The 11,311-nt window shown below is 40.9% G+C and overlaps 1 protein-coding gene across 4 annotated transcripts in view; it reads left to right on the top strand.

The window, feature by feature from the left end:
• The first annotated feature begins 4,570 nt into the window (after window positions 1-4,570).
• The window catches only part of LOC117406140 (disco-interacting protein 2 homolog A-like), a 133,244-nt gene continuing 126,503 nt past the window's right edge, over window positions 4,571-11,311 (top strand). For 2 of the 4 annotated variants that reach the window (XM_059032033.1, XM_034009995.3), the window contains exon 1: window positions 4,632-5,289. In XM_059032033.1, coding sequence (XP_058888016.1) covers window positions 5,172-5,289 — 118 coding nt within the window. In that variant the 5' untranslated portion in view covers window positions 4,632-5,171. Of the gene's footprint in view, window positions 5,290-11,311 lie in introns of all 4 variants that reach the window. The other 2 variants (XM_034010061.3, XM_034010015.3) reach the window with 2 other exon arrangements.

Raw genomic sequence — 11,311 nt, 5'->3', positions numbered from 1 at the left:
CATTCTTTAATCATTCATCAAGGCATCTCCATCGCTGTATCCACGGCCTCTGCAGTTTAAACAGGAGCCCAGTGTCAGCTCTGCAGTGATCGCACTTCGCAGAACTGATCTGGCGTCCGTTTACAAAAAAAGCACAAAGATTTACTGTTCGAAACACCACAACCGTGCAGTCGATTCTCAAGTACAGATTGAGGCATCTGTAAAAAAAAAAAAAATAATAAATTAAAGGAAATCTGCAACCTGGCCTGCAGGGGAGTGCAACTATACAGAACTTCAGTACCTGCATAGAACTGGATCCTGGACAAGAACTTGAACACAGCCACTGTGAACGGACCCCAGAACAATCCATTCAGACCCTTCTGGTAAAGTGCCGTGCTTTATTATAAAGTGTGACAGGCACACAGACTCCAAACGCCCCCAAATTGTGATGCTCCCAACAACGCATGTGTCATCACAATTGGAAAAGCAGTTCTCTAGAGAAGTGTTAAAATGTAAGTATTACAGGTAGACCAATTTAGTATTCTCAGGTTAACAATTTGTGGTGAAGAAATTTGTTTTCATGTTTCATCACAACTGGAAAAGTGGTACTCTTGCTATATAAAAGAGAATGTGAAAAACATTAAATAAATAAAATCAAAGGCTTTTTAATATTTTTATCCAAACATGACCTTCTGGGCCAGTAAACCCATAATGTAGGATCAAAGGTATTCCAGTGTAAAAAAAATGCAATACTGCAAAGTGAAATACCTGGAAAACTCAATTTGTATGTCAATTGTCAGTTATCAGTATGAAATACTTATGTGATGCTTTTGTGCAACATGCATCTCTCATCTCGCACTGGTTTCCAGTTTGTGTGCTGGTCTGTGTTGGTCCTCAGGCTGTGTTCACCAAGCCTGTGTTTGCGCAGGGTCTGCCCTTACTGTTTAGTTCTTCACAAGGTATTCTGCCAGCATCCATTTTCTCTTTAGGACCCAACCATTCTAGTCTTTGTCACTTTCCCAAGTGTGACAGGAATCTATTTTTTGAATTTGTAGCTGTTTTTGTTAAAGGTCTCCTCTCTCATTCTCTCTGTCTTGCTTGCAAAGCTGTGAGGGGAAGCTGTCAGTCTCCCTTATTTTTCATGGGAATTGAATTGACAAGCTGCAAAACAACTGTAAATTAAATAAGTAAACCAAATAAATAAATAATAAAAAAAACCTCTTGGATACCCCAAGTATCAAATTCAAATGCTAACAGACTGTCAACTTACTTTTCCAAAAATAAATCGCCTAGATTTGCTCAGGCCTGTGAATGACGCACCCTCTCTCATGCACTGTGCTGTACAAACAAATCTTTCTCCCTTCTCCCTCTGCTAATAGTTTGACCTACATTACCTTATACTTTCACTCTTGGGAGTTATTTCAGCAGCAGAGTTAATGCTCATCATACTGTCTGAATCCTCCCCAGCATCCCGGGATGGTTCTTGCGTTAACTTAGACAATGTTGGATAATCTTAAGTATGCAGAATTATACAGGGTGGATGAATTGGGAGCACTACACAATGATGGAGAGAGAGTGTACATAAATGTGACAGCTAGAATTGCCACAGGATGTGCTCCCAGCAGCCCATAGGGAGTGCTGTTTCCCGTATATTAGCGTTTTTCTTCCCTGAAATACACAGCAGTACGAAAAAGAAACTGGTGAATAAAGTCAGACACATCTTTCCTGTTTCCCCTAAACTACAGCAGAGTTCACAGATGACCTCCAGAACCTTCCTCTGCTGCAGGCTGTAGCAGGAAAAGCTTCACACTTTGTGTTGCTTCAGTTGCAGTAGATGCATCAGTGTAGTACAGGCACCATAGGAAATACTAAAACATAAAAAAAAAACAATTTTCACATTGGCACCTCCCAGCCCAATCCACCCCAGCCCCGCATATGCTGTGTGCCTAATACTTTTATGCATTTAACCAGAATAAGGAACATACATTTTCAAAAGAAATGTACTTTACAGTTGTATGCAATTATCAGGTCTACACTTAAATGTGTTACACTGTATGTTACTGATAATTGCAAACGCTTCTTACATAAAACCAATAGGCACCTGGGCTATGCAATTAACAAGAATCTTCTGTAATAGTGACTTAATATGATATGCTTCTGTTATTATTTAAAGTTGGGTTTCAGTGCTACTTCCATGAATGGTCTCTTAATAAATTCAGTATGTACTGAAAATTTCACCAGCAAAATTGTTTGTGTTTACAATTAGAAAAACAGGATTGAGCCGTTATACTAAAAAAAATAATAATTGCCTCGCTTCACTCGGCAAATTATTTGCTACAGGTATTGGGGACAATTCTACTTTCTAAAGGTTTCCTTGCATTCATCTACAGTTTTTGTTTTTTTGGGTCATGGAGGATGGAGGTCATGTCTCCAGACTATCATTTCTCTCTACACCCCTGCTCGCCCCCTCCACTCCTTCACCTCCACCAGACTAGCTGTACTCCCCCCCCCTCCACTCCCCTGACTCCAGAGCCCACTCCTTCTCCACCCTTGCCCCTCAGTGGTGGACCGACCTACCCACGGATATCAGGACTGCTCACTCCCTGACCATCTTCTGGCGCCTCCTCAAGACACACCTGTTCAGACCGCATCTGTAAACCTCACAACTCTCGACTATACTGGACTATATGGCACCCAATTGTACCAGTGCTTGCATCAGCTTGTACCTGCAATGAACTGCTCCATACCTTGCTGCATTCTACTACTGCTCATAACTATAACTACTTACCTTGTATTTGATTTTAGTCTTATAGGTAACTGTACTCACGTTTTTTGTAATTGTTCTGATTTTAAATCATTCTCATCCATTTATCATACTTACTACCTTTTCTTACTGGACTTTACTCATATAAGCAAATAGTTACTATACGGTTTAACTGCACTAAGTCAACTCGCTCTTATAATTTACTGTATTCTTTATTTTGCTCTTACTTGAATTTGATCTTATTGTACTTCATAACTGCTCTTATCTGTATTATGATATTCTATAATGTGATATTTTATAATGCGATACTTTGTAACAATTGTAAGTCGCCCAGGATAAAGGTGTCTGCTAATAAATAAATAAATAATAATAATGCTGCCTGTGGCCAGCAGGTGGTGCTCACGGTCTGTGTGCTGCAGGCTACAATTATGCACACCAGGGATTGGGAAAATGCTAATGCAATGAAGGCATGGAAACATTTGCTTTATTAAGGGGGAAGGAGAGGTGTGTGAACTGGCATGTTTCTCTTTGAACATCTGTTAGATACGATACTGGTATGTGCAGACGAAAATATTTAAAACAAACATTTTTGTAACATAATATTTGTGTTTTAGCTGTGATTATGGCAGTGTGTAAGCAAGGCTTTACAGTTCATTCTCTAACCTCTTATTAGCACAGGCAACATTATCACTGGTCCACTTTAAAGGGTTTCTAAACCAGGCTTAGTTTAAAATCTATTTTCTTTGAATGGAGGATTTGCATTTCAGATGATCAAAGGGCATGGGTGCTCTTTTAATATGCAGAGCCTGTGAACGCCAGGGATGCTCTATATAAAGCACTGATGATGCGGAACGGATGCATCCTAGAGTCAGGCACAACATGACGCGCTCATATGATTCTCCGGAGGTGTGCAGAGAGAGGAGCTACATTCCTGCAATGGGGCCTCACATGTCAGCTGTTCTACTGTACGATCACGTGGCTCCGAGTCCCCCTGCACATGCATCAATGATGAGACACGCACACACACTCCTCGAGTGACATGAATGAAGCTCCGCACACACAGAATACAGATGGGATACACGCACACACGAACACCTGCAGTGCACATTATTTTTCAAAAATTCCGAGCACGTGCGCCCGTGGAGAACAAAACGGGATTGGGCACGCGTCGCACGGACTATCCAATCAGCAGATACCGGTCGAATTTGGTGCGTTGTTGAAGGCAATCAGGGGTTTTTATAGGCGTGTCCAAGGAGTTTCACTGGGCGCGTTCACAAGAAGGGCAAAAAAGTCAATGTGATTTTTTTTTCTTCCCTAATACCTGTATCGGCTTTAGGTGTTCTGCTCTAGTTGTTATCCTGCTAGTAAGAACAGATTAGTTCAAGTGACAGCCAATGCAGGCTTTATTAGAGCAGTGGTGATTATGAGATGCTGGTTCGCTGTTTTTTTTAAGCTGGGCATACTGGGCCAGGAGGTAGTTTAAACTGCTATTCTGTAAACCCCCCGAATCGAATTTCTGTAAAATCTCTGATGTGTCGATGAGAGATTTAACACACGCTGTATTCGTGTACTACAAGAATGCAGTCCAATTTGTTTTCACAAAACGATGACAGTGTAGGATTGTAATTATATATGTACGCTCGATTTATTGACAGGGCACACGTCCATAAAGGACTTATATTCATACATGTTATATTCATAAACCCTAGAAACACTGCTAGGAGTGTTTGTTTAGAGGGTGTGGTATAACCTATTACTCAAAAACTAAGGATCCTACATCAGTGACAACGGGACACCACATCGCATGTTTTAAAGTACGAGTTCGTACATCAAAAAGCTCGCTAACCTTGAGAGGGTGTATGCAGTGTGCATTTATAAAGGGTTACTTTTTTGTTGTTACACAATGTACCGGTATCCATTTCTTAAAGTATACGATACCTATAAGGATGTCATACGACTTGCAAAATACTAAGACAATGAACCGCATGGGTATTGTGATAGTACAAAAAACAAACAAAAAAAACCACATAACTATTTATTCTTATTCGATAGCGCCGGTAGCATCACTGTACAGCGGCGCCCGGCGAGCTCTGTCTTGTTGTGCACGCGCCGCGTTCTGGGCGCTGCTGCTGCTGCTGCAATGGCGGCGCTGTGACAGGGAAGACGGTGGAAGAAAGCTGCTGGACTTCAATTAGTTTGGTTTTCTTTGCAAGAGCGAGTTAACCAAAGGGGGAGTGGAAAAAAAGACAAAGCACCCCGAGCAAGTCAGCGGAAAAGGACGAGTCTCGGGGCTGAATGGTCCTTTATTTTTAGCACCCCGATTTGCATTGCTTTCTACTAACCGCGGAGTGTATCGGTGTGCATAAACCACCACCCACTGCCACTGGCCAGGAAGATAGATACCCAGGGATCTACCAGAGAGACCGGCATGGCTGAGCGCTGTTCCGCCGGTTTCTTGCTGATGGAGCCGACAGCGGCGATGGCGATGACTCTCCCCGCGGAGGTGCGGGAGAAGCTGGCGGAGCTTGAACTGGAGCTGTCGGAAGGTAAATGATCTGGCAAGTGTGGGGATGATGTGGTTGTGCCGGTTTATCGCTTGGTTATTGTCAATGTATTTGCATGTTGTTCGATTCTGTTATTCAGATATTGTGATTGTTAGTATAATTGCAATTGTTTGCAAAAGTATCAAATGCATTGAGAATAAGTATGCTTTTGCATAACCAGCGGGTATCTTGTCCAGATTTGGTCTCCTGTGTGACTCAATCAATGGCAATGCATACCAATATAAAACGGATATAGTATATTCCCATGTTCCTATTTTTATTACAATATGCATCCCTTAGAAAATCGAATTTATTCTGACTTGCATACTAATCTAACTGTATCTCCGATATACAGAATGATTTAGTAAATGCCGGTATGCATGAGGTCTGTGTGGAACTGTAATCACCAGAGTTATAATTGTTGTGTTAGACCATAGTGAGGTCATTATAGGATGTGTCTAAATACCTTTTACTTAATTATTTTAAACGGTGTAGATTTTGATTTCTGGGTTTATACGAGTGCAAAACCGAAATTAGTATTTTATTCGGTGTCTTTAATAAGTAGGAGATATGTGATATGCAGGCTACTGTACGTCACTATTTGGTTGATTAATAATCAAGCATTCTGTATGGGTTTTAAAAAGAGGAAGTTGGTTTTAAAAATGCCAGGTATGTGTCATTAACCAGCCTGTGCCGATCTTGTCTCACAATCGTCAAATCAGTAAACCGGTCTTGTTAATGAAATGCCAATGCGTGCATTATGTAACCGCTCTTCAACGGTGTGATTATTTTGTGAGTAATTATTGTGACCGGCCACCTTTCACAATAAATAGCAGCCAATGCAATTAGTGTCACACCCTTGACTGGTGGTACACAAGTAGCTAGCGTATACTTATTTATGGCTATATCACATACCTTTTTACCCCGCATTCATTTCACCATTCAGTTTAACACTTGCGCCTTGTTTGAAACCTTGAGCGAGTACAATGGTTATTAAAAAAAGCTTTCAAATCGATAACAAATTATTAACCCCCACCCTCTTTGACTGGAGGATGAATTAAGTAATTCAGCCAGCTAGGTAGTGTGGGCAAAATATCTTCTCTAATCTTGTTTTCACTCCAGTCATGGATGGTGTGGGTGTGTGAAGTAGAAGATGGTCTTTTGACCTCACACAAATCTCTGGGAGTCTGAGAGGAGAAGCTATTAAAAGCCAGCTATTATAGACACCCTGTGAATATTGCTTCTCATTGTGTGCTGCACTCCAGTAATTCTTCGCATATTTACCTTTCAAGGCAGAAATTCCACTTGTTCTTATGATTGTGAGAATGCTTGAATGATGTTGTCCATTGGGGTAGTTCAATTCTAAATGATCGAGCACCATTAGTTTTGAACTTAAGGACTTGAATCATACAGGTACTCTGGTCTCCTAATGTCTGATGAAGGTTTATGCTGCACACTGTAACTGGTGTGGGTTAGAGTGCTATGGGGGTGTTTCTTTTGGTCTAATGTAATGAGTTGGCATCTCAGCCCATTAAATAGAAAGGTAAGGGCTGGACACCAACCAAACCACACGGTTCAAAGAGGAACGTCTTACCATTCAACTCCAGAGCAAGCTCTGTAGTCGAGGGAAGTGTGAGTCTTAAGCTGATGACAGCATTATTAACAATTCAACCGCTGGCAGGAGATTCGTTACACTACCAGGGGTGTAAGGAGTTGCACTTTTGTTGGTTTCTGTAAACCACTGAGGGGAATGGGACTTGTGGTCCACCGTTTTATGAGCCACCATATCCAGGTCTTATGCAGTCTTTTTGAGCCAGCGTTCTGGGATCAGTCCGCTACTAGGGACCAGGCGAGCATAGAAGAGTCTGCTCTTGTTCGTACATTTTCTTATGCTCTTGTGTGAAATTGAATAAAAAGTGAAGCATTCAACGTCACAGTGTGATCATTTTGACAAAGCTTACAAGTTCAGAGTGAACAGCTTGATTCAGGGGGGCTGAAATAATTTCCCCCGGCCTGGTGTACTGATTCAATACAGAATGGCCCTGCGGGTCCTGACTGGGGGTCACAGAACAGCAGCCTTTCAGAGATCCCTGTCCGGCAGGTACATGCCATTAAATATACTCATTATACAGTCAAGTGCAAGAAGCAAACACAAGGGGTGTTACCATTCACTGTGCATTGAGGAATCGGGTTGCTTTCTTTACAGGATGCGTCAATCTGTATATCCCACACCTATCGAGAAGGGCACAAGGGTGAATGTGGCTAATGCTAATTAAAACATAAGAACATAGACTTCCGGTCGAACGCTAGACACGTGTGAGGCTCGCTCCCACAAACTATTATACATTTAGTTATCAAACCCATTCTTTAATATATATTTTCACTGTGTCGATTTTTTGTAACATATCTGTACACCTGCCATATGATGTCAAAGCTAAATAAACCTAAACGAGGGACGCCAGACCCTTTACCTCTGGATTCCACTACCAAGGGGCCTGCTGACCCGGTCGAGCCTGCGCTGGTTTCGATGTCTGCTGTAGTTTCCGAGCTAGAAAAGCTCCGCGCAGCCCTTACCGCTGATCTTACGGCAGAGTTTCAAAACTCGTTTGCGTCTTTTAAAGCTTCCATCGATGCCATCCAGACCACCGTTGCCTCCCATGGACACTGCATCGATAGCCTCGAGCGTTCGGCTGACGACACCGGGGATCGAGTTCGTGAGTTGGAGGCCTCTTGTGTTTCACTTGCTGCTGTCAACAAGGCGATTAAGGAAAAGTTGTCGGATCTAGAAAATCGCAGTAGGCGTCAGAATCTCCGAATCATCGGCCTGCCAGAGGGGTTGGAGGGTTCGCACCCTACTAAGTTTATGTCTGATTTCTTTGTTGAGTTATTTGGGAGTGGGGCGCTGGGATCGGCTCCGGAGCTGGATCGGGCACATCGCTCTCTGGTGCCGAGGCCGGACCCTCACCTAAGGCTCAGACCTGTGATCGTCCGCTTTCATCGCTATCAGACCAAGGAGCTTGTCCTCCGGCTGGCGAGGGAGCGGGGTACCCTCACCTTTCGGGAGCAAAAGATCTTTATTTTTCCAGACCTTAGCTCAGATGTCGCCCTAAACCGTGCAGCTTTTAGGGACATAAAGACAAGGCTGTTTAAAAAGGGAATTAAGTTCAGCTTACTCTATCCAGCCAGGCTCCGTATTGTCTTCAAGGGTCGGAATCTGATTTTTACTTCGGTACAGGAGGCTGAAGCTTTCTATGATAATGACATTCTCCCTTGCCTGGAAGTCAGCACAGATAAGTAGCGATATGTTATGACGTTTTGTAGACTATGCTGAACTGTTCATTAGGGTTTTAAGCCCTGGTTTCAGTGTCTAACATACGGTTTACTGAGCTTTGTTACTTAAGCGTCTTTATATACACTGTACAATTACTTATTTGGTCAGTGAAAATAGTTGATTAGATCTACGGACATCTTTGTTTAAGTGAATTTGTATACTTTTCTTCTTAGAATGTACTTATTTCTAAATCGTTATTAGAACCATTGCGGGTGTTTTAAACTGTCACTGGTTAATTTCACATATTGATTGTTTATTTTGAGTCATTTTAGCATTTTTGTGTTTTTGTGCTAAATACCTTTTTTTTTCTGTCAGTGTGCCAGTTTATACTGTGTGTGTGTGTGTGTGTGTGTGTGTGTGTGTGCGTGTAGGCTATTTTTATATTTTTTCTTTTTTCTTTTTTCTGACGGTTACAGGGGGTATCAAGATATTTGTATAGACTTTTTTTTATTTATTTATATATTTTTTTATTGAAACCTAATTTGGTAGTTTAATTAAGCCTGAAAACCTTGAGTGGGCAGAGTTGGGTTGCTTTATACTGGTCGTGATACCTGTATTGCTAGTGTCAAATAGTGTTTTTTTTCAATTTTATTTTTTTAATAGAATTACTCCAATTATTCAATCTTTTTTAGTTTCTTAAAGAGAAGATATATGTGTGTGTGTATTTGTATGTATATATGTGTGTGTATATGTATGTATGTGTAAGAATGTATGTGTGTGTATATATATATGTATATATATATATATATAAGTATATGTGTGTGTGTGTGTGTGTGTGTATATATATATATATATATATATATATATAATATATTAATGTATTTCATGGTTTACAATTTTTCACTTGTACTTGTGGGTTTAGGTTTGTATAACACACGTGTGAACGGGAGTTCTCCTGATGAGTGGGTTGGAATTCTTTAATGTTTGGGTGGGCTTGCTTCTCGTTTGGGGAGTTGCTGCCAGGGTGGGGGGGGGGGGGGGTGGTTTAATCCAAGTTATTTTGCCTTCGTTCTCTTTTTTTTTTATTGGGTCTCAGACAACTGTACTATCTATAGTATGTTATTTAAAAGTGACAATGGATCTTTTTTCCCTGATCTTATTTTTTACAGCCTATAGTTTTATCTTGTATTTTTGCTATTATGATGTCTGCTAATAGAGGAACTGGTGTCAAGTTTGTAAGTTGGAATGTAAAAGGGCTAAATCATCCAGTGAAACAAAATAAGGTTCTAGCACATCTGCAGCATTTAAATGCTGGCATTGCATTCTTGCAGGAAACCCATTTTCGAATGTCAGATCAGTTCCGCGTGCGCAGGGATTGGGTGGGGCAGCTCTATCATTCAGCATTTCATGCTAAGGCCAGAGGTGCTGCAATCTTAGTACATAAGAACATACCGTTTGTTGCCTCTGAAGTTATCGCTGATAAGAATGGTCGTTATGTTGTTGTTGTAGGCAGACTTTATGTTACTCCTATGATTTTGGCCAATGTCTATGCCCCAAACTGGGATGACAGGGATTTTATTACAAATTTTTTAGCCTCACTTCCTGATTTATATACACATCACTTGCTTTTGGGTGGGGACTTTAACTGTTGCTCGAAATCTACCTCACTTTCTAAAACTGCATTAACCATCCGATCCTTTCTATCAGACTACAGTGTTTCTGATCCGTGGCGATTTTTATTTCCTACAGGTAGAGAGTACTCTTTTTTTTCTCCTGTTCACCATACATTCTCATAAATTAATTATTTATTTCTGGATAATAAACTGCTGTCGGCTGTTAGTTCTTGTACGTATCACAGCATAGTTATATCTGATCATGCCCCTGTTATATTAGAACTGAATTTTCCAAATCAGGTTATACCCAGAACTCCTTGGCGTTTTAGTAGTTTGCTGCTTTCGGATGAAAATTTTGTCAAATTTATGTCTGAACAGATTACTTATTTTTTGATACGAATAACTCCTCAGGAGTCCCTATTACTACGGTATGGGAGGCAATGAAAGCTTACCTGCGTGGTCAGATCATCTCTTTCACGGCTCAAAAGAACAAGTGTTGTAAGAAAAGACTGTCGGAGCTAACTGATCTTATTCTCCAGCTGGATCAGCAGTATGCTGTTGTACCCCTGATTTGTATAAGGATCGACTAAGACTACAAACGGAATTTGATTTACTTGCCTCTCAACGTGTAGAAAAACAAATACTCAGATCACGTCATGTTTTGTATGAACATGGTGATAAAGCGAGCAAGCTTTTAGCTCACCAACTGCGTCAATCTAGTGCCTCTCACTTGATTACTGAAATTCGAACACAATCAGGCTCTGTTACAACTGAGCAAAAAGCTATCAATGAACAATTTAAATGGTTTTACTCAAATTTATATACTTCTGAATCTGTTATGGATCATTCTTTAATTGACTCTTTTTTTCAGAACCTCGACCTGCCTTCTATCAACCCCCAATCAAAGGCTAGCTTAGAGGAGCCCTTTTCTATTGAGGAAATAACAGAGGCCATTAAATCAATGCAAAGTGGCAAATCTCCTGGACCCGATGGTTTTTCAGTCGAATTCTATAAAACATTTTCATCCCAACTTTCCCCATTTTTTATGTCTATGTTCACTGAATCATTTAAGTCGCAATCTCTCCCCCCTACACTTTATCAAGCCTCAATATCCTTACTGTTAAAAAAGAATAAGGACCCT

This window comes from Acipenser ruthenus, chromosome 10 (genome assembly GCF_902713425.1).
Source record: "Acipenser ruthenus chromosome 10, fAciRut3.2 maternal haplotype, whole genome shotgun sequence".
Lineage (NCBI taxonomy): Eukaryota > Metazoa > Chordata > Actinopteri > Acipenseriformes > Acipenseridae > Acipenser > Acipenser ruthenus.
The sequence above is the reverse complement of the archived record's forward strand: the minus strand, read 5'-3'. Positions and strand labels throughout refer to the sequence as shown.